This window comes from Tachypleus tridentatus, chromosome 12, assembly GCF_004210375.1.
Source record: "Tachypleus tridentatus isolate NWPU-2018 chromosome 12, ASM421037v1, whole genome shotgun sequence".
Lineage (NCBI taxonomy): Eukaryota > Metazoa > Arthropoda > Merostomata > Xiphosura > Limulidae > Tachypleus > Tachypleus tridentatus.
In genome coordinates this window covers 74,519,873-74,544,767 of record NC_134836.1, presented here as the reverse complement: position 1 = coordinate 74,544,767, position 24,895 = coordinate 74,519,873, and the positions used below count along the sequence as shown (strand labels likewise).

The window sequence follows — 24,895 nt, the reverse complement described above, 5'->3', positions numbered from 1 at the left end:
AAACATTCAACAGATAGAAATGTATATTTACATGATTTAAAACAAAATTTTACAATTAATATCAAATACCTCTATGACAATGTACAAAATATTGAGTCTTCTCTTACATTGATATATTTTTAGATATACACAATTTTGTTAGTTCAATTAGCACTTTTAAGTGTATTCACAAAGATGTCCACAACCAGCAGGACACCATGGATGGTACTGTAGCCACTCTTGGATATGCTGAAGATGACCACCATGTGCACAACCTTGACACCATGCATACAGACCTCTCACAACTTGGTGACTGTTACCAAAGAAAAGATAAAATGTGCATGGTCATACATGTTATAAAATGGTTAGACTTGCACATACTACACCTGTTAAATACATATACTCATAGGTACAAGATAAGATAAATGTTGTTGTACAATTGGTATTAAAAGAAATTTAAAAAACAAAACAACCCAATTCAACTATTGTTAATGTGAGAGCCAAACTTTTTATCCTCCAGATTATTTTTGTAATGCATAAATTAGGTATAAATTATACTGTTTCAATAACCCTGACATAAAAAAAAGTAACACACATTGTGTATCACCATTGTAGAAAGGCCAACCACAATGACCGATTTTAAAAAGGACCACAAGCTAACATAACCAGTATCTGAATAGAAAAATAGGAATATGTTAATTTCAGCAGTCACTTTCACACCATAAAACAAAGTTGAAATCTGTCAATCAAAGAATACAAACTGTGATTTTTCACTTGTTTTGGACAAGTTAATATACTACTACTAGTTAATAATATCTTTACCCATATTAACTAGGTCTCTGTATCAGGATGACATTGCTGATTGTGGTTGATTTGCATGTTATTTTTACCTTTAAGTGTGTTTTGTGGGTACGATTTAGCTTTCAAATTTATTTGAAAAAATTTTTTGCCGATTTTTTTTTTTTTTACTTCTATCGTATTTCAGCATTCAAGTTGCATTTCAAGATGTCAGTTCTGTATTGTAATGCAACTTCTTATACTGTAATTGTTGCGATTTATTTTAAAACTTTTGCTTTAACTTTTATGTGTATTTTTTAAGTAGTAAACTTATTTATGGTTGTATTATCAATTTATTTGTCATGAGGGTGTGAATTCTTTTTTATCTTCCGATAATTTTGCCAATACACTTTCCTGGCTAGACGACTATAATTTTAACCTTTTTCCAACAAAGCTAAAAGCCGTGCCGACTTCTGAATGGTTAATACTTTATTCAATCTTATAAAAACAGCTGGGATTGGTTGCAGTACAGTTGCAGAAGTACACATGCTTAAGTAACAGTAACATCATTGTTATTGCTTCACTTAACCCACATAACAAATTAACAGGATTACAATATACAAAGCCTATAAAACACAATTAAAATGGTATGATTACAACAGCATAACTTGGGGTTGAAAATTAAAGAATTCTGTTGAAACTGTAATCAGTGATATATCTTCTTTCGTGAAATTCAATGTTTTTCATGTTATCTTTATCCTTGTATGTTTGTTTGTAAATATTATGAACCACACACATTAGATGTAAGCAGAAAAAATAAATGGTCCTGAAATTTGTCAACCGTTAATAATTTAGACTGTTTTGTTCAGTCACTAAGTCCTATTGTTCAGAAAAGAGCCACCTTATCTTTCCAAGCATACAAATACATCCTATATGCTGACTTTTCACAATTTGATAAGTAGAATATTTCTCAGGTTGAATGTACATCCACAAGTAATTGGTTCTACCTTTAAATTAAAGAATATTTTTGTAAAATTGTAACACTATTGCATTTAGATCAATTAATTAAAACAGGTTCATCCACTGTATAATACGTACCAAACACTACAATGGGTGGGTATTATCTTGCATCTGTCACAAAACCACCCACTTCTGGTCATCTGTCTTTGACATTTCCCACACATGGTGTGTACTGTTGTGGATTGCTGATTAAGGGAGCTAATGGAAGAAACATTGCAGAGAGAGATGACTTTGTTGGCAACATTCCATAGTTGAAAACATGAGAGTATTTCTGTAGAAAAAAAAATGAAATGCCACTGATTACTTATAAAAAACTAAACTTATGGAGCACACTGTAGTTATCTGACCTGTACATATAGAACATGCTATATTTATCTGAGCTGTAAGTACACTGCTATAGATAATACTTGTTATCTGAGCTGTAGGTACAATCATACAGAATATACTACTTACTTGGGATGTACATACATTATGTGCATTAAGATGAACTGTACACCATTTTTCACATTTTCAAAGAGTTTACAAAGCTCGTCAAATACTGAAATGTTTACGTAACATATTTTTTACTAGCTAGACCAACTACTTTCAGGAATTAGCACAAGTTAAAACTAGAAGCATTAATTACAAACCACATATACTTGTTTTCCAAACTACATTATCAGAAGAAGCTGAAACAAGTTTCTTATATTAATATCATTTCAAACAGAAGTGTAAAGAGTTCAACTATTTTATATTCGTACTAAGATAGTTTTAGATGTATCTCCAGTGCTCTATGATTTCTGTTTCTCTTAACTGACACTTTAAGTTTTAGGAATGTATTTTAAAGAAAGAAATGGAAACTAATAAATCCATTTGTATATTGTGATGTCCATAAAGCATGGATGCATGGCTCAATTTTTTGTTAGGACTAACTTGGAATGTGATCGAGACTTGGGCAAGCTATAATGTATCTTCCCTAAAAATTGTTCGAGTCCTTTGCATTCTCTACTAACACTAAAGTCTTTTGAACTATTATGCTGATACTCTCAAGTTTAATAACAAACAAAAATGTTTACTTCAAATTAAGAAAAAACTGTGAGCTGTAATATTATGTCACAAGCCACAAAATGATCTCGCAGAACAAATTTTGCCTGCAGACCAGACATTGTGTACCTCTGCCATGAAACATCAGTACAGCCTCAATTTCAACGAAACAAACATAACACTAATGAGTTAAACATCATACAACCTCTTAAAACAACAGATGGTGCTAAACGTTAAAACTACGTATTATCAAGTTGTTGCAAACTTGTTAAAAGGAATTAACTGTTGTTCAGTATACCTTAAAACTCTGAGAAGAGTGAAAGATGAAGAATAATTACTTGCAGTACAACTTGTTTACACAGCTACTATTTAAGTATGAACACATTTGTTAATAAAATCAACGAGGTATTACTGGAATAATGAATAAAACTTTACTAAAAATATCACTTGAAGCTACAGTATTTCCCATAACTAGCTGTCACTTCCATCAACTGCTAGTCATGTGAAATGCATTGATTTTTTAAGTGTAAGCACTGTGGGTTTCAGTTTCTTGTGATTAATATTGTCAAAGCCTTTCTTTAATTACAACTTTTACAACAGATCTTGTTTTGTCTATACATGAAAAATGCAACTTAAGTGTGCTCAAAAAACCTTTACCAATGTTTTTAACTCGAGACGTTTGTAATCTTCATCATAAAATTTAAGATTTAATCCCATTTCCTCCTGATGCATGAACTCAAAAGAACCTTTACCTAAATCTTTAACAAGGAGGAATTAGGGTTTTGATTCACATATCTTACATTCTATCACATTGTTTTCAAGCAGACAATCAAAAAGCCTTTAATTACTTTTTTTTTCTATTCAGTTATACAATAGCTCTATGTGCAAGTTGGTGCTGTAAACATATACCTTTTTATTGTACCAATAAATAGAAAAAAATTAAGAGCAAGGTTTACAATCTAGTAAGTCAGCAACAAGTCTATTCTTTTCTGCCTCAAAAAAACAAGTATCAACTTCTACTGTTTGTGCTATGATAGTTATCATTAAAGCCACTAGATGGCAATTTAAGTATACAACGGAAAACTTCAAATAACCAACATTTATATCTATAAAGACATTTAATATTATGTTTCACACTGAATCCAAATGCATAAAAAACGTTTTTAAAAATTTAATTTTTGATTGTCTCTCTCAACATACATCAGAATTCCAGTTTTGTAAATGTTCTGAATATAACTAATAACAGAAATACATATGGTTCTGAAGGAGTCTACATTGGAACTGGATTTTATCTTTAAAATTGTCCACAACTCACTAACAAGAAAGCTGAAGGCCACACAAGTAAAAAATACCTTAGGTCAATAATTCACAAACTTTAAGACAGAACCCTTCCCTTTCCTGTGGTACTTAATGTCTACCCCACCTACACAAAAACATTTACACATATTGTGTAAATATGGCATTATTATTATTAAATATTTTATGAATTGTAGTACATCACAAGTTCAAACAGAAAAGCATTTAAGTATACATTCAATATAAAAATAAGAGACACTGCTTACATACCACATTCCTTACTTAGGAAGAGCATGTCCTACAGCTTGAAAAACTGTTTAGATTATGGTAAAATCATACCTATAAGACATTATTTTATAAAATTTAGACGAAAATAATTTTCACGACATGAATGAACAGGATTAGAGTTTACTTTCAAAACAAACATTCAGGATTTATTATTTTCTAACTTAGCTCAGTAGGAAAGTTCTCATAATAATACCTATGTACGAATAAAACCACTGCTCCAGGATAATTTCGTCAACAAACCCTTTAATTCTTTCTCCTAACACCAGGAGGACTGACACACACATCTGGACGTCACCCTTTAAAAACAGGAAAGAAATAAAAACTATTTGGTAATTTTGAAATAAATACACGATATAGACTTTTTCTCAATAAAGATCCTCTTAAAACCGAGATGGAATTACCTACGTAGAACAAACTATAACACTGCTTATGATGTACTTCAGAAACTGGTAGTTCCATTAAAAAGAGTTATATAACACTACGCAACACAAATTTTGTTCCTGGATACTATATGTTACTTCTTAATTGCTTATGTTGTTACAGTACAGAAAATGGCCATTATTTCCTTCAAACTTTGATTTTCTGACCTGGATAATGAAATTTAGAAATTAACCTATTTTCTATGTAAAAATGAGCAAATTTGTACATTTTCATTTACATAAGGTCTGAACAAAACATTTGAATCAAGATTTACATGCATTTCTACTAAAGTTATACAAAAATGTTGAGTAATTTTTTTGAGATTTGAGATGGTAATATAAATCACTTTCACATATCAGCTCCCAAATATAGTCTCACATCATGTTTTCATTATATGCCCCAGGTCATAAAAGCAAAGTTTGAAGAGAAAAATAGGTCTTTTCCATTTACTTTAGGCATAAGCAAATGGGAAATAACACTTTCTGCCCAGGAACAAGAAAAAGTAAAACATTTGTTACATCGCGTTATCAAACCACTTGTTTATCTTAATTCATACAGTTAATTTAAATCAAACTTAAGAAAAAGGCCAAAGTAAAGAATAATTTAAAAGGTGTAGCAAAAAAATATTTCTTATTGATTCGTTACTTATAAGATTTGAAATAACAATATATGGTGCCTTCAGTAATATTTAGTAATCTTACAATAAACATATACGTTTTTTAAACAACACAAACCCTGAATGATAATGCTGAGACTACAGGTACAAATGAAACATGGCACTGAATTACATTTCTTTCAATAATTGCTACTGTAAGACCAACTTTTAACAAAAACATTATAAGTGTATAATAGAACATGACAGATAGAAATCACCTATAGAATAAATGTTAATTACACCACATCTTATTCCCTACTTAAAAAGAGAGCTTCCTTATCAGTCATAAACCATGTTCATCGCTACTTACAGTGCCTCTTCAGTAATCGTAAAGCTTCCAAAAACTCTTACACATGAAGTGTATCATAGAAATATTCCCTCAAATAAACAAGAAAACTACAAGCCACATAAACTTTTTTTCATAACTGTGATTCATCTCATTTATTACTAAATCATCATAATGTTACAAATGTTAAAAGTTTTTACCATCACCTTAAATGCACTGTAACAAGGAACAGAATTAGTATATTTATTGAGAGGGTTTGCTACAATCCATGCTGTAAATATATATTAGTGCTCAAATACAATAACAGAAGAGCCCACACCATCTTTCCATATATATCAATAATCATACTCAGTACTTACCTGATGGACATGTTTATAACCAATGAAAAGAAAGAGCATACTTACCTCCACATAGAGATTATTACAGTTATTTCTTTTATAAATAGTTGTATATCAAGATGGCTGGTATGGGTATTAAAACTTTTATTAAAATAGAGAACAACATTTCGACCTTCTTAGGTAATCTTCAGACTAAAAAAAAATGTCAAGACAGAGACAGTTGGCTTTAGGTTTTGTTCAACTCAGAGCAGTGTTTTTTAAAACCTATTTACAGCTTGGTCAGAAAGCTAGTTATATTACAGTAGTTTTGTGAGAGTATATTCTAGTGCCTAATGTAGTATTTGTTTTCTAAAATGCATGTTTGAAGGTTACATTAATTACTTAGTGGGCAAAATAACAAAAAGTTGTTTTGAAGACCAAAGTGGTTAAGTTTTACTGAGGTTTACAGTGTGAGTGTGAAACTAACACATGGCATTTGACTAAAATCTACAAAAAACAGCTAACTGGCTTCTGGTATAATTTATTGCTTTCAGTGAAGCCCTGTAATTTAGTACAGACAATTAAGACCATAAAACAAAATAAATATTAAAACTTTAACAGTTGAAACTGAAGATAATTCAGCTGAAGATCTCATAAAAAATGATGCATTCACAGAAGAAAAAATAATATATTAATTATTTTTTTTCATATATTTTAACTTTTCATTTTACTCTAATGATCTTGCTACACTTAGTGTTAGGCCAAAGAAAATAAAAGATACTGTTTTACCATAAAAACCTAAAACAAACAAAGAAAAGAAATATGGAAACTGTATGGTTAAAAAGAGGCACCTTTTTTTTAAACATGAAAATCATCTTTCACTCAAAGTGGCAGAGAACCCTTCAGTAAAAATGTTTTATTAAACAAATCTGATCTGTGTGCAGCAGACTGGTAATGTGTACCAAACATTTGCTAAATTTCATGAACACAAACTTACTACACTCAGTTATACTATGCATAGATTAATGATTATATGGTACTTACAGAGTGGAATGTAACAACCAACTTTTTACTCAGTGTTAGTAATGGAAAAAGAAAAAAAAAGTGCAACCATCATACTGTACCTGGGCAGCAAAATAGTGAAGCATGTCAACAATAATGTCAGTGAATACCCAACCCGGTGAACTTGGAACTTCAGAGGTCATTATAAGATTAGTATAATCACACACTTCTCCATTAATTCCAACCATACTCTTGGTTTCTATGTAATCCTCATCAAAACTTGTAGGTGAACTCGGAGCATTGTCAAGTTCAGGTGGAGGTGAGCAGTCTTTGATAGGATGACGAGGTTGGAAGGCTTCTCCAGGAAGACTCCAATCTTGTGTGGAGTCAACAGTTGGAGCTTGACTCAGTGTGCATTGAAACCCCACGAGCTGATCAGTCTCTCCATCACCAAAAAAGAAGTCACCTTGAGTGCTACCCAGCACAGTGGCTATGTTTGTTATAGTTTTATCATTATCACTTTCTCCGCTACCTGAACTATTATCAGTTGCACCTGATGTATCAGGGCGATCAGTTGTGGCAACTCCGTTTCCTGTACCACCACTTACGTGACGACTAGATTGTTTGCTGCCACTTTGGTTTCGATTTTTGAACGTGTTTCCACTGTTGTGTCTGCTAGATTTACTGCCCTCTTGGGAGTTTTCAAATGCTGCCAAAAATAATTACATTCCAAAATAAATTTGATAATGACATAGTTCTGATAAAATTGTAGTAACATTTTCATTGAACAGTTCACTCTATCATATATAAAACCAAAAATAATGCTGATATTCCACAAGCCAAATTAACAAAGTACTTTCAGTTCACTAGTACAATTTTTTTTTTGTTTATTATTGACCTTAATTGTTAATAGTTAGTGTATTTAGAAAAAAATAATTTGAAAAGTTGTTAAAAACTTGGAAGAAATTTCAGTTTTCAGAGGTTACAAAAATGTATTATAAGCTGCACTACAGCAAATAGACCTTTTGAGTGAAAAAAAACTCATTCTTACTGAAGGCAGGTCTGTAGCATTTGTTACTTCTGTATATTTATTTACACAAATAAAAAACTAACTGTACACTTTGGACGAATGAAGGCATTTTTGTAACTATATTATGATATTGGAAAAGCAAACAGGAAAATGGACAGGTTTATTCAGCAGAAATACATATTTAATAAATTATCTTTCGAAGTTAACTAATTAGATATAAATTGATGAATTTATAAATTTCAAATTAGATACTTAACATTCTTAACATGGATGGGTCACAGTGAGCATATCAATTTTTTTTGTTTTAGAGTTACATTAAAAATTTTAATTAAAATAACTTAATATTCAATGTACAACAACAAACAAATTTATAAATGAACTTTTATATATCAATTCTATTACAATGACAAAAATTTGAACACTGTACAAGGTGATGGCATTATTATAAATGACAGTGCATTTAATTTGAATACATGGGCATTCATAGTGACACTTGTGGACTGTACAACTTGCAAGTGCTTGTAAATTTGGAACTGTCCATTCGTAATTTCTCATATGTTCTGCTTGGTTACGAAATGCTCAGATCAATTTATGTGAAATCTTGTAATTGCTCATTTGATCTTAAGGGGTCACATGGGTTACCTAGCAGACTTTTTTTTTTTTTAAGGCTTGCTGACACTGGGGGGACACCAATTCCTGGGTCCCCATTAATCTAAGTCCTGATACACTAACATTACTCAAAATCATGCTTACAGCATGACGTAGCTTTTATTATATGTACAAGTGCTTGAAAAATTAAAAATGCAGTTAGTGTTAGGGTAGAGAAAATAGCAGATAAAATATGAAGTTGTATTGGTTTTTACTTGGTTTTCACTTAGAAATTACTAAAGGTTTTCCAAGTTAAAATTATGAAAAACTAAAATAGAAAAAAATTATTTTTTATCAATAACATGAAAATCATCTTTCACCTGGACTGATTCAGTTAAGGCTTCATAAATTCACACAAAATTATTTAATAAAAATAATCAAAATTCAGATTTTCTCTGTACAACAGGCTTGTAATATCTCCTCAAAGCTTGACAAGTTTCATAGACATACACTTAATAAATTCAGAATCATAATATGTAAAATTTCATGGTTAGAGGGTTGGTCAAAATGACCAAATTTGTATACAGGTGTAAATTAACATGGGTAAAAACAAGACATAACAGCAGAAACTTTCTTACCTAAACATCAAAGTTTAGTGGAAATACAATTAAATTTGCCATTCCACAGGTTTTAACTTGTGGAAAGTCACTACAGTTTTTAGAAAATTATCACTAATGTTAAAAAAACTTTGATAAAAACATTTAAATTGAACATATTTATCTTGTACCTTCATCAGGTTCTAGTCTTTTTAACATCTCAGAAACTGATCCAACAGAAGATACTCCCCAAGAATATTCCGCTCCTGAATGTGGTCCTGCATTATAAAGTAGCTTCAAAATTCGCCAAGTTTGGGCCACCTGGGGGCGCTGTAAATCACTTGCAACATTAGCATTATGTTCACAGAGCTCTCCAAAGCTACGGCCTGATAAAATGTAACGTTTTGCACTTTCAACAAACCACGTCATTGAGAGAACCTGGACAATAAAGATATTGATTATTGAGACAGATCTTTATGACAAATATGTTTCAAAACAAGAAATAATACAAAAAAAGGATACAAAGTACTGTTAAGTTTAACACAGAGCTAATTTTATACATTACAAAGAATGAATGAGTTATTATCAACAAGAATATTCTATTACTTTTTATTTGTTGTTCAGCACTAAGCTATGCAATGGATTATTTGTGCTGTGACTACCATTGAGTATCAAAATCCTATTTTAACATTACAAGTCTTTAGACCTGCCACTAAGCTTCTGGGGTTTCGGAGGCAGTTGCTATTTGTTAACAACAAATCTTGAACATAACTGCTGTTGAGATAATTTTATGATTTTATGCTAGTTTTACAGTTTTACACAAATTTCAAATGTTTCACATGATGAAAATCATTCTATACTAAGCTGACATTATAAAAATACAATTTCACATTGCCAAACTATAAAAAATAGCATGCACACATGCATATTCACTTTTATAAGCTATAAACACAAAGTGAAAATATACTACAATTAACCAAATATATGTTATAAACAATTACTTCTCCATTCATTGAAAAAAAAAAAATTACCTTATCTGCATTATTTTTAAACACAAACATCGAGCTTGAAACTGAACTAAACTGGTCACTAGAACTGGGATATTTGCGAAAGAACACTGGTAACTTGGTTGAAGAGTAATTCTCTCCTTTAAAAGTACTTTTCCCATTCTTAATTATTTTATTACTAGCAGCATAAGAAATGTCTCCATAGTTACTAATGTCTAAGCCTATTGGATTAGCATGATCAGCTGGTCGAATGGCATCCTTCAAAGAATGAAGATAGAGAGTAGAATCTTTACTTGTGGATAAAATCATCTGAGTTTCATGATGCCAAGAAAACCCTGCAAGTATGATGAATATAAATGGTAAACAATTAAATTAGCTACAGAATTTATTTTCTTTCTAATACACTTTGATAAAATTATAGTGCAAATTGGAGATTTTCTTTCTTTTTAAAAACTAAATACTTCTAACAGAAAGTTTGAAAAGCAGTAAGTAGCAACTACAGATAGCTTATCCATGTTTACTCTAGTTGTTGCTGATTTTACAACAAGAAAAAAAAACATACAATAATTAATTGTTTCAGGATACTTGGCAATAATCATAGATCTAAGTAACTCCTAGTGTCACTGGTGACAGGTGTTAACACCTGTAATGAGTAATTCATTGTAGAATCTTCAATTGCTAAAATAACTTCACAGGTTTGTTTTAAGAAGAACCAGAATATAGATGAGTTTACTCATATGATAAATATTTTTATTTAGATATCTACCAAAAAACATGCAAGATAAGTCCATGCAGCTAATTTACAATGTAAAGGATAAAGTAGCAGTCACTTGGTAGGCTATTATGGTGATGTTATATTAACACTATGTGGTTTATATGGACAGAAACAGAACCATCATTCATAACTATATTTAGGCAGTTTTGAACAAGTTACTGCAATATGTATATTGCTTTCCACATGGCTGAATATATCTAGACACTGACATTCAAGATACTGTGCCCATCTGATGATAAAAGTTATTTTTAAAAGATTCCACACATATAGATACACACACACACAACACAAGCAAAAAATACCTACTATACTGTAATTAATTCCACTAATTACCATAAGGGTTTTTTGGTTTTTTTTTAAGTATCTCATAAAAATTCTTAATTCATGTAACTTCTTTAATCAATGCATTACACTGAAAGTTGTAACAAGCATAGCATAAAATTAATCAATATTTGGAGTCCACCAACATTAAAAATAGATCAGTAACTTGACGGTTACAATGATAAAAAAAACAACCTTGCGTGGGTCTATTACTTACCAGTACACACATCTTTATGCTCATTGAAGGCAGCAAATGGAACAAATGGGCGTCGAATATCCCAAACGTTAATGGTAGAGTCAATCACTAAGGAAGAACTTGCAATGTGAAATTTCTGTTGAGGACGCCATTTAATATGAGCAACTGATGCAATGGTCTGAATACAATGTTCTACCATAGGCTTCATGCTTAGGTCCCAAATCTAGAATTGTTAATAAAGTTATTTATCTGGAAGTGACAAGTTTACATCTGTACATTAGAAGCAAATGGATGCTAAGTAATATTATACAGTAACATACTGATTAAGTTCTATATAATATAATAAATGTAATTTACAAATCGCTACTGACAAAGTTTAAATTCCACATTACATAATCACCTTCCTAGACTCTTATCCAATTAAGTAATAAAAATATTCCTCATATTCTGCAATAGAAATGCAGGTTTTTCAGGAAAAAACCTAAAAATATATTGAAATAAATATGTATAACCTTTTTACTACCCAGATGTTCACTATGAAATATGTTCATCCTTTAGTTTATTAGGTATATTTTTCAAATTAATTTTGCTTCCTCGTAACCAAGGTATCAACAAAACTAAAATAATCCCACCAATTACTGCTGGTGTCACTTGTCAAAAACACAAGTTACTCAATACGGTGCAATATGTGGAACCCAGAAGTAGTGAATAGTATAAAAACAAGTTGGTAAGGAAAGGATAAACACACAATTATAGACAGGTACAAGACAAATACATAAACAACCTAAAATGATGAAGAAAAACACAATAAAGAAATATTTCTTAAGAATAAAAGAGGAGATTACACAGTAGGCTAGGTTCCGTAAGGGGAGACGATTACACAGTAAGCTAGGTTTCGTAGAGCGCACCTTAATTGTTTTGTCCCTTCCTCCTGTTGCAAGCCATCTTCTTTCCTCAGGATGCCAGTCACACGTAAAGACCGGACCAGTGTGGGCAGTAAACTGTTTCTCATACCGGTCTGTCCTTCTCATGTCCCAGATCTGAACATTGCCATTCTCTTGTACAGCAGCAAATAGAAAATAATGATGCGGAGAAAACTTAACATCTCTAACGCTTTCTGAAAGACTTTACAAGAAATTAAGTTTCCTGATTAAAAACCAGAAAAAATTCAAATACAAATGGTCATACAAAGCCAACAAAAACTCTACTTCGTACTACTTATTTTGATCTAGAGTGCATGAGCAACAAAGTTAGTAATCGATTCTATAAACTTACAAGTAAGAGCAAAGATAAATATGTTACAAAATGCCAGTGATACTACAAATGAATGTTCAACCCAACTGTGTGCAACATCAAAGCTTAGAGATAATTCTACCTAATTTTTGTCCTCTTCCAGTCCTTTTTTAAAATGTGTTACCTCAGTTAAAAGCACAGTTTAAATAACCATAAGAACCACATCTTACAATCAGTTGCCATTACAAGTTCTAGTATACTGTTTTCGTTAAAGCATAAAAATATCTTGATGACTATTAAAAGTAATGCAACAAGTGAGTAACATGGAGTAAATGCTAAAAGTAAGCCAGTTATGTTTATATACTTCATTTGACCATTTCAATATCAGCAGTTCAATGCACTGTTATAATAATAATATTCACAGCATTCCTGTTCGATTCTTTATCAAAAAGATATTTGTGGTGACGATCAATAACATTTTACAAAAAAACAACAACAAGAATAACATCCATAATATAGCATGAAATATTTTAATATTACTTTTACTTTACTGGTTTTAATTAATAAAAACATGAGACAACCTATAAAACGTGCTGGAAGCCTCTTTCTTCCGTAGGTCAAAACATTTCATGGTGCCATCCTGAGATCCACTGAGAAGAATGTGAGGTTCTATCGTGTGAAAGCAAACTTTGTTTACAGAACGTTTGTGGTCTTGGAACACAATGTCTGAAAATTATAAAACAGATTAAATTAAACATTTGTCCACAGTATTTCTCAGCATGCATCTTTGGATGTTCTATATCATACAGGCCAAACCATATTTTTTCTCACTCAAGCTACAAAACTTGGTATTGTTTTATACATCTTGGAAACAAATATTCTTTATTTATTAGTTACTTGAAGTTTTCAAAAGTGTACAAAATATTTTAAAGTTTCAAAAACCTTGGTGATAAATGATACATTTTCAAAATCAGTAGTCATGTTAGCCTGTTTCAGTGCCATATCCATACAATTTTATATACATAATTTATACATTTAGACTTGCATGGAATGTATACAATCTATATTTGCCTTTCCCTGCCTTTACTTCCAGCTGAACAACAAATGGCAGCAAACTGAACCCATGTTTCCTTCTAATTTTTGTGGTTGGTCAGAACTGGGATTATTCTTTATATTAAATGTATCATGCTTTTTGTACTGGACACTAATTAGAAAATAGTAAGTTGTAATCTTGATAGAATCAACCTTTGGCCTCTACTGAAACAAAATAGCTAAACCCCACTTGCTGCTAGATGATAATGGGAAAAAAAAAAGTACATATGTGCGCAGTGTTGATTTTTTGTTTGTTTTTGAATTTCGCATAAAGCTACATGAAAGCTGTCTGTGCTAGCTGTCCCTAATTTAGCAGTGTAAGACTACAGGGAAGGCAGCTAGTCATCACCACCCACCACCAACTATTAAACTACTCTTTTACCAATAGATAGTGGGATTGACCATCACATTATACTGCCCCCATGAGTGAAAGGGCAAGAGGCTTAGTGTGATAGGAATTCAAACCTGCGACCCTCAGGTTACGAGTCGAATGCTTTAACCCACCTGGCCATGCCGGGTCTGTGCAGCGTTGAATAAAGCTTAACTTTCATGAATGATAGCCACACAAATCATTATTTGTATCACATGTGAAAAAAAAAAAAAACCAATATACAAACATATACAAAAATGAAACTGAAATTTTTAACTAGCAAACATTTTGTTAAAAAATAGATATTCAGTTAATAGTTTTTAACTTAATGTTAATATGCAAAGGAATACAAGTTTTAACTTAAACCTTACCTTGTTTAGATCTAGATGTTTTATTGATGTTCCATGTCACTACAGCTCCATTGGTTGCTGCAGTTGCCAGGATATTGTCTAAGTGTACAAAAAGGCAAGAACATTTATTGTACTAGAGAGCTGAGATTCAAATTCACAAGTACAAGGGAATGATTAATCACACAGTCTGGAGAAAAATTAGGTTTTATACAGTAGTAGGCACGTTTGTTAAGCAGCTCTGACAAATACTGTAAAATGATATACTATGACTGTTACTTAGACTGTGACTTCCGAGTGTCAGCTGATTAAAATGTATCAAAATCAAAGCAGCATAACCAGAGTTTACCAAAACATAAAATGACATGAAATAGTTATCAAATGTACTAACAGTAATACAAGCAGTTAATATAATTGTTAAATGTTCCATTTCAGTTTCTGAAGTCAACTGCTCTTGTTCCATATGGCTCCTATGTATGGTTACTGTTAAATTTCAGCATTAAAAATACAGGTGTTATAATATTAGTAAAAAGAAACACAATCAGTCATTTGAGATAAAAACTGATACAGCAGAAAAAAGAAAAGATAGAAGAATGCAGTGAGATTATAATTACCACAGCCGAGAACATCAGACAAGAACCTATGAACAAAAAAGTTATGAGTTTCACAATCTTGTCACTTTGAATGACTCATGTAGACATAAAAAACATTTAAATTTATGTGTGGTCATGCACAATGTGCTGAAATCAGAAAACAACAGAAAAGCACAACCGGAAACCCTTTATAAACACATTTTTCAATTACAATAAAGTGACTAATTTCTTCCATAATGGTTAAAATATTATTATCTTCATCCAGAAAGTATGAAGGTTATTATAAAATTCGTCATATGGTAACTGAAAATCACACCAACACATACTTAACTCAAATGGAAACAATAAACCACAGTCTCAGTAGCTCAATACATAAACTGTAGATAACGAATGACTTGAAGTGCAAGGTTTTCAACCATCAAAATAATAATAATCTGAGATCAAACATAATTAGGGAAGTAAAACAGGCAGATTTCATTATAAAAAGCATCCATAAAGAATAACTATAATTTTAAAAAATGTAAGTAATAGAAAAATGATAACTTTGAAAACTCCAATCCCAAAGAAAATGTCTACTTTGAAAGATTCAAAGTGTATATGATAAACATCTAAATTATAAAAGAGTGGTTTAAGTAATTGAAGAGTTGTTGATACTTCACCTTTGCAAAAAGATGTCAGCTCTGCAGTGCCATTGCTCCAATGACAGTTTAAAATACAACACTACTCTTTTTTTACTGAAGACTTGTGCAAGCCAGTCTGCAAGTACAAGTTCCAAAGACTACAACAGCAAAGTTATAATTTTAAAATCTCACGTACAAACTGTATAAATAATGAAACAGACTTTCAATCATGCAAATAAAACCTTTGAAAAAATCTAATTCAAAAGACACTGCAGCACTGAAAATAAAAGAAAATAATGGAGTGTCACAGTTCGTAATTTATGGTTTGAAAAGAGAAAAACAACTGACATAAAAAGACAAGGAAGATATGACGAATATAACAAAGATGCCCGAGCCAGAGCCTGCTTCTGACTCTTCCTCAAAAAATGCACAATCCAAGAATCTAGACTAGAGAATTATCAGAAGATGAAAAAGCTCACCAATAGAAACATAAAATGAAAACCATTTATGTAAAAGATCACACATTCATACACTAAAAAAAAGATTTATGAATAAATGGTTTCAACAACTTGGACAATATGCTTAATGTTAATAAAAAGACTATTTCTGAGTAGTCATTCTTATTAACAACAAATGTAACTGATTAAAGCCCAAAATTACATTAAACCTGTATTATTTCACTTTAAGAAATTCAAAAAAAACTTCTCCAACCTTCCACAGAGTTCCAAACAACATCAGCACAACTGAAGTTAAGGTTTAAATTCTTGCCAGCTCTCAAATTAAGTCGTTCCACAAATTCTTCTTCTTCAATACTGAAGATCTTGAAAACTATAAAGTGAAAAACAAAACAATAAATCAGAATAATCATTCAATGTTAAAAGAAAACAACCTATTAGTAACTTTTGGACTTTCATTCATATGTAACATTCTTTTACACAAATGTAGAATTACTCCTAAGTTTTCATTACACAAGAATTAAATTTAACATTTACGTAGATCTCAAACCAAGCACTTTTTATACTTAAACTATGCACTCTATATTAAGTCCCAACCAATAAGAATACACTTTGCAACCTACTTTATTTTTTTATACAGTAAATATACACATTAAAGTCCTTTTTTGTTCACATTGCAAGCCAACAATAGAAATGCACTTCCCCTCCTAATGTTTGCACCATCATTGGAATTCCAAGGATTCCTAATACAAATACTATCTTACATTATCCATATCATACACGTAACACTTAAACGATTATTTCTCTTTGATAGAACAGTTTTATAGCTTAATTATAAAATTCTGTTATCCAGTGATTTACCTAATAAATGTAATGCTTTCTGTCACCCTTCTTGTAACATTTTCTATGCAAGTAAACAAGGTAAAAGACTCTCCAATGAGAATTTTCAGTAAAGTTAAATAAGTTAAGCTGTAGGAAAATAGTCAAGTATGGCTTAGATTTTGATAAACAACTTATCTTTCAGTTGTTGATAAAGGAAACCTAGCTGGTGAGATGTAAATTCTTAGACACTGTTTCAATAAACTCCTCAGGGAAGTGTGTGTTGATAACATGCTCACTATAGGCACATTGTCTGTGTCCATAAATAAACTCCTCAGGGAAGTGTGTGTTGATAACATGCTCACTATAGGCACATTGTCTGTGTCCATAAATAAACTCCTCAGGGAAGTGTGTGTTGATAACATGCTCACTATAGGCACATTGTCTGTGTCCATAATTTCTAACAGTTCTCTGAAGATACATTTCAAAACTTTTAGTTTATAACAGTACTTGAGAAATTAAACTACTTTACAACCAACGTGCTGTGTCGATTTTAATGCATTTGTGTTAAATCCACTTTGTGTGTGTTGATAACATGCTCACTATAGGCACATTGTCTGTGTCCATAAATAAACTCCTCAGGGAAGTGTGTGTTGATAACATGCTCACTATAGGCACATTGTCTGTGTCCATAAATAAACTCCTCAGGGAAGTGTGTGTTGATAACATGCTCACTATAGGCACATTGTCCGTGTCCATAAATAAACTCCTCAGGGAAGTGTGTGTTGATAACATGCTCACTATAGAGAGAGAGAGAGAGCTAAGCTTCAGTATGAAAACATTAAACACCATATTGTGTGCTAATGTTAAAAATGTAATAACACATTGCCATATCTGGTTAATGTTAAATGGAAACAATCTACTTTACCTACATTTATTATATAAAATAGAGAGCAGAGCTAGATGACAGACCTCAATGAATCTCATCTTCCAGAGATAACTGTGGCAATTTGGAGAGTTGGTTGGTTGATTTGGTATTTTATAGCACAATGCAGCTAGGCTATCTGCATCAAACATCCAGTAAAAAGTTAAAATTATATTTAGTAAAATTCATAAAAGGAAATGAAGGTAAAACAAAACATCATTGAAAAAACAGAAAAAGCATAAAACCAATGTTGACACCTAGTCTACAATGTTAAGAAAGAAAGCAGAGTAAGAGAAGTTGTAAAGGACTTTCTCCAGCATAATGGTAATGATCATAACCAATCAGGAAGACTAACAGGTAAGTACAAGAACCACTGTCAGTCACCTGAAGTTGCCCTTTCCAGTCCTGGTTCTGAGTTGTGTATCATAACAGCCATTCTCAAAAGGTAAAGTAATAAATGTTTTAAAAGACATGTAGCAAAATTGTAATAATAATAATAATTTGTGAAATGTCCAGTAAAAAGGTAAAAGTAAAGTAAATGTAGTAAAATTCATAAAAGGAAATGAAGGTAGAAACAAAACAGCAATTAAAAACATAAATGGCATAAAACCAATGTCCAATATATGGTTTTATTTGGAAAAGCTTGTTGTCGCGTTGCTCACTCCAAGCTGGCACAGAGCCGAGCCTTGAATACAGGACCATAGTCCATGTATGGAAAAGGCACATTGGTGATAGTGCCAAGGCAGATAGATTTAGCTGCCTTGTCTGCAAGCTCCTTCCTGCTAATACCAAGATGGCCTGGTATCCAGAAAAACTGGATAGAAGTAGACGTTAATGAGAAATGGGCCAGTTGATTTTGAATATCAGCAAGAACAGGGTGTGAGCCAACGTGAAGCGATTCCAGGACCAGTAGCAACTAGGCGAGTCAGTATAAATAATGCAGTTGGAGTACTGCTTAGCTTCAATATGATCCAGGGCAAGAGATATGGCGTACAGTTCAGCAGTGAACCCAGAAGCTGTAGAGGGGATTCTGTGCACAACCACCAAACCGCAACAAACCATGGCAGAGCCCACATAGTTACCTGATTTGGAACCATCCATATAAATTGGAATGGAAAGATTGTTCGAAAGATGTTCAGAAAAATAAAAGACGGTACTTCAAATCGGGAGTATCTGCCTTTCTCAGATGACTTAAAAAAAGGTCACATTTGGGGACTGTAATAAGCCATGGTGGGATGGGCTGACCAGTGGATTCTGCAACGTTATCCAAGGACAGACCCAATTCATCCAATTGCACCTGGATGTGAAGGCCAAAAGCAGCAATGGCAGTTCATCTGTTCTGAAAAAGTATGGCCCACTTGTGAAGGAAAACGCATCCCCACGTAGGATGCTTTGGTAAGGAACATAGTTTCGAAGAATATAGTAAAGACAGTTGAAAACGGTGAAGGTGCAGAGAAGCTTCATGAGATTCTACGTATAAGCTTTGAACTGGGGAGGTGCAGAAAGCCCCAGTGCAGAGTCAAAGTCGTTGATGATGAATGGGGTCCAGCATCTTTAAGGCCGAGGGTCTGGCAAAGCCATAGACCATTGATCCATAGTTGAGTTTCGATCGAATAAGAGCACGATATATCTTTAACATAGAACATCGATCCGCTCCCCAACTGGTGGTAGAGAGGACATGAAGGATGTTCAGTGCTCTTGTACATTTGACCCGTAACTGCTTTAAGTGTGGTATAATGGTCAGCTTACAGTCAAAGATAAGCCCCAAGAACTTGTTCTCAGGGGCCAATGGCAGCAAAATTCACTGATACTGAGTTCAGGATCAGGGTGAATACCCGTTGGCAGCAAAAGTTCATGCAAACGGTTTTAGAGAGAGAGAAATTAAAGCCGTTCACTGTGATCCACTTCAGTACATGATTGAGGGCAGTTTGTAGTTGCCTCTTAATATATCTCATGTTCGACGACTGACATGAGATGTGAAAGTCGTCGACATACAGCCCATTCGCAACAGTGAGAGGGAGTTGGTCAGTGATGGCATTTATCTTTATACTGAAAAGTGTGACACTCAAAACACAGCTCTGAGGGACCCCAAGTTCCTGTAGAAAAGAACAGAAAAGTGTCAAACTCACATAAACTTGGAATCTCCTGTCCATTAAAAATTTTTTAATAAACATAGGTAAATGGCCACGTAACCTATATGTATGGAGGTCTCGCAAAATGCCATACCTCCATGTTGTGTCATGAGCTTTCTCAATGTTAAAGAATATTGATACGAGATGTTGTCGTTTGAGAAAGGCTTCTCTGATTCATGTTTCAAGTTGAATTAGGTGATCTGTAGTGGAGTGCTGTCATCAAAACCCACACTGGGTGGGTGAGAGGAGGTTGTTTGATTCGAGGAACCAAATAGGACGAGCATTAACCATCTTCTCTAAGGTCTTACAGAGACAGCTTGTCAAAGCAATTGGATGGTAGTTTGAAGGAATCTTGGGATTTTTCCCAGTCTTAGAGAAAGGTAAGATAATAGCCTGGTGCCAGGCATGAGGAAAACATTCTCCTGCCAGATCCGATTAAAGACAATTAAAAGAATATCAAGAGAAGCAGGAGAGAGATAGCACAACATGTCATAGTGTACATTATCAGGTCCAACAGATGTACTGCCAGACCAATGAAGGGCCATTTTCAGTTCCACTAGTGTAAAGGAACAATTATAGTAAAAAAGACAGTCAGTTCGAAAGGAAAGAGGTGAACGCTCTGCCCGAGTCTTGATTGCAGAGAAGGTGGAGGAACAAGCAGAAGTGCTAGATACCCGGCAAAAGCTTTCACTTAGATTATCGGTGATGCTCCAGACATCAGCTACCTCTTGGCCATCAGAGAGTAAGATTGAGAGGGGGACAGAATTGTAGTGCCCACTGACCTTACAAATCCTATCCCATATGACCTTGGAACAGGTGGTAGAAGATATGCTAGTTGTAAACTTATTCCAAGATTCCTTCTTTGACGTCTTACCCACCTAGCACGTGCACGGACCCGTTGGAAAGCGATGCGGTTTGAAAGTATGGGATATCTAAGAAAAGTATCCCAGGCCCGTTTTTGAGCCTTCCGTGCTAAGTGGCAGAAAGGATTCCACCACAGATGAGGATATTGTGGAAAATGTGTCGAGGTTTTAGGAATACATTGAACAGCTGCTTGTATAACACAGTCATCTATTAATGGCTTACAGACGATGGCAGGATCAAGTTCTGAGAGAGCAATGAAAGAGGGCCAGTTTGCTTGATCCAGCTTCCACTGGGGTATGCAGGTCGGGTGGCATCAACCACTACCAGTCTCTCTCCAAATTAGAAGAAAATGATCACTGCCTTGTGGGTTATTGCCAACACTCCATGAAAAGTGGGAAAATAATGAAGGGGAGCAAACCGAGAGATCAATAGCAGTAAACAACTGACTAGGTGCATGAAAATAAGTAGAAGAACCAGTATTGAAAAGAGAAAGGTTGTGATCAGATAGCACATGCTCTGTGGAGCGGCCCCTCCTATTAATAACAGCTCTTCCCCAGAGGGGATGGTGTTCATTAAAGTCCCCCAGGAAGTGGCTGCATAACCTTATATACTCAACCTGCCAATTTTAAAAAAGGGAAAACATTTTTATTACAATAAAATAAAATTATAAATACACTCATGAATACAGTTCACAATGAGGAATTGTGAATTATCATGCTTAAACTTACACTGTGTATTTTTATAAACTGATAGACTCACCATTTCTGCCAGCTACAACAACTTGTGTTGTATCTCTATTGGTATCCAGTGCATTGGCAGGCCCATCAAGATAACAGACCATGGTTTTAGCTCCCATTGCTTAAAATCTTCAAAACAAATATAAATTATTACATACAAGAATTCTATACCTGTATCAACTACAATTAAACAGAAATTATGATTTGAAATTTAGCAGTAATAAAGAATGTTAAAAAAATTATATAGTTAACTTAAGTCTTACAGAATATTTCCAAAATAAAAAAATATTAAGTGAATTCAACAAAATGCATATAATAAAACTGCTGACACAACGTACTGATAAAATATAAAATGTAATAATAACACCAAGACTTTGTAACATCATCAACCGAACCAGGCAATTAACTCAGTTAATACAGTGACAGAATTGATTAGATCAATGACTGAAAAAAAAAAAAAATTGATTCAAATTATGATTAAATTGATTAACAAAAAAAATCAATTAGTGTTTTTCAATTGTTACCATTTCTAACTATCCAGTAACCAAAATTACAATTGTTAATTTTAAGAAAATAATGAACCAACAAAATATTAAGGTTGCAAATTATTATTTTTGTTTATTCTAACTGTCCAACAGTTAAAATATCTCTATTGTGTTTTATCATTATTACTCTGATTAATTGAAGTCTGTTCAGCCAGAAACGGATTTGAGTCACAACTTATGAAAATAGAACTAACTACAATTTGGGTTTCAAATTACTACTATTTTTGATTTTTCCAATCATAATTAAAATACTACTTTTAACCTTTTAGTGTTATATAACAAAGACATACAATGAGCTGTCTGTGCTCTGCCCACTGTGAATATTTAAACTTGATGATTAGCATCTGAAGTTTCAAAATGTTTTTTTTTCTTTAAACCATCTTGTGCGAGAATAATCAACTAACTGAATGTAATCAATTAAGGGGCCTGACAATTACTTAATTAACAAGTTACACTAATTTCCCAGCTCTAATCAACTACACACTCTTCGATCTCACTAAACTGGGGAAAACTTTACACCTTATTTAGGTAGAGACTTCAGTCATACAAGGCTATATCAAAGACTTTATAATAAATTTTGACAATTCTGAAGCTCCCATAGAAAGATATTTCAATGCTACATCATACTGAAAAAGTTTTACTTTGCATCAAAAGTATCACAGAATGAAGATTCCTACCAGAAGGTTAATTATGGACAACTTTATATCTTATAGTAGTAGTTATTGGTTAGACAAAAAACAATTGTATGTGTAGTTTTTTAAGACTTTGTGTCACTGAATTTCATTTCAGTATTACTTTATCAACACCATATGTCCAAAAAATCATAGATATTGCAATTTTCATTGAACCCTCTCTCCTTTCACTAAAAAATGAAAATCCAATCAAATACACTTGAGCAAAGTTTATAAAAAAACAGTTCCAGACTGAAATTTCATACAAAGTTAAATATTTAGAATTGAAACAATCACACTACAAGAGAATCATAATGCATGTGCTGTTTATATAATTATTGTAAAGTAAATTGATACACCATAAACGAACACAAAAGCTTGAGAATATAAAATGCTTTTTTTTAAAGCAGACTAAAACAATTATCTTGATAAGGAGGCTACCAATGTTGAAAAAACATTTGAGCACTAAATAATTGACTTGTGATTCTCCTACTAGTTCATAAAAACATCCAATCATTTAAGACTTTTATTTAAATTTTAACATGGTTCAGTTTCAGACATTCAGACAATGCTATGCAGAAGCCTTAGCTGCCACTAAGTTTCAACTTACAGACAACTAGTTAACAGCACCCACAATCAACTCTCATGTTACCCTAACAGAATCATGGGATTTCATCATCATTTTTAAACACATTACCCACTGTCCCCAAAGTTCAATTTTATGGCACAGGGACACAATTCAAAGACCCTCTAATCCAAAGTCTGGCAAGATTACTACTAGGCCTAAGTTGTAAATATAAAATATTTTAATTACAAAGGGTCAAAATATTTTTGTTAAATTCAAAACGTGATATAATTGGATGGTAGGCAATTTAAATTAAGGATATAACTAATCAAAACTCGTATAATAAAACACATTCTATATCCTCTCACCTCAACAGAAGAATAAAATTCTTCTCACTAATATTCTGAACAAATTTTTGAAATCAAACATCAAACTACTTAATTTAGAAACTTTTAACATGATTACATTCTTTTTTTAAATCATATAGTTTGTTATCCTTCTGTCTAGTGGTAAACACTACCGACTCAAACTTTTTTTAAAGGAGCGAGTTATAATAAAAGTTAAAAGGAAAAAAATGATACACAAAAAATAGTAGTAAACTTTCAGAAAAAAAAAATGTGTAGTACAATTTTTAACAAAAGGAAGAAAAGGAACCATAAAGTACAATTAAATCCAATAATATACGAGTATCTTTTAGTTCTACTCGGTACTCTTTAATTTTTGATGGCGTACATTTCTATCGCTTTGAGTGTATCAATAATTTAATTTATTAGTTCTATGTCAGATATCAAGAATAATTTGTTGGATTAGTCTCGCTAATGTTAGTAATAATAACCTGATCGATCTAATATTAGTAGTAATATTTTAAATGTAATTATGACTCGAAAAGTAAAAGTACAACTACTAGTACAAATTGAACAATTTTACTCTATTCACATATTTTACTATAGACGTAAATACCTACCTATGACAAAAAATTGCAATACGCTTACTGTTTCTTTCTCGTTTTCCTTTCTTTCTCCTGTTGTTTATGATATTACAGCATTGGTCCCAGCTGATCTTAATACAAAACACTATAGTATGGATAAGTAAGTACAATCCGTTTTAACGCTAAAAATCCATTATTTTTAATATTAAATTGTTATTAAATTACGATAAAAGTGTTTTTCTTAAACTTCAGCTATTTATTTCCATAATCACGTGGTACAAAGCTGCTTGAATATTATTATCAGCAGGACCCTAAAAATATAAACACATGCCAGAAGAGTGAAATACTTTAAATAGTATCCATAAAAGAAATAAAGAGAGAGAAGTCAAACAGGTTAATGACATGGGAGATCATTTATTTAGA

The 24,895-nt window shown here is 32.5% G+C and overlaps 1 protein-coding gene across 4 annotated transcripts; it reads right to left on the bottom strand.

Moving 5' to 3' along the window:
• Nucleotides 1-5: 5 nt before the first annotated feature.
• Nucleotides 6-24,895, bottom strand: Wdr24 (WD repeat domain 24). 4 transcript variants are annotated; one of them, XM_076470062.1, is made up of 13 exons: nt 24,509-24,895; nt 21,786-21,892; nt 16,543-16,659; nt 14,643-14,720; nt 13,391-13,535; nt 12,485-12,701; nt 11,598-11,799; nt 10,309-10,619; nt 9,469-9,715; nt 7,186-7,772; nt 4,577-4,679; nt 1,855-2,047; nt 6-292 (listed from the first exon to the last, which is right to left on the bottom strand). In XM_076470062.1, exons 2-13 carry the CDS (start codon nt 21,880-21,882, stop codon nt 157-159), a joined length of 2,433 nt encoding a protein of 810 aa, XP_076326177.1. In that variant the 5' UTR covers nt 21,883-21,892; nt 24,509-24,895; the 3' UTR covers nt 6-156. The 4 variants fall into 4 exon arrangements, with proteins under 4 accessions (XP_076326177.1, XP_076326178.1, XP_076326179.1 ...); XM_076470063.1 differs by having other exon boundaries at nt 24,537-24,811; XM_076470064.1 differs by lacking the exon at nt 24,509-24,895 and adding an exon at nt 23,913-24,113.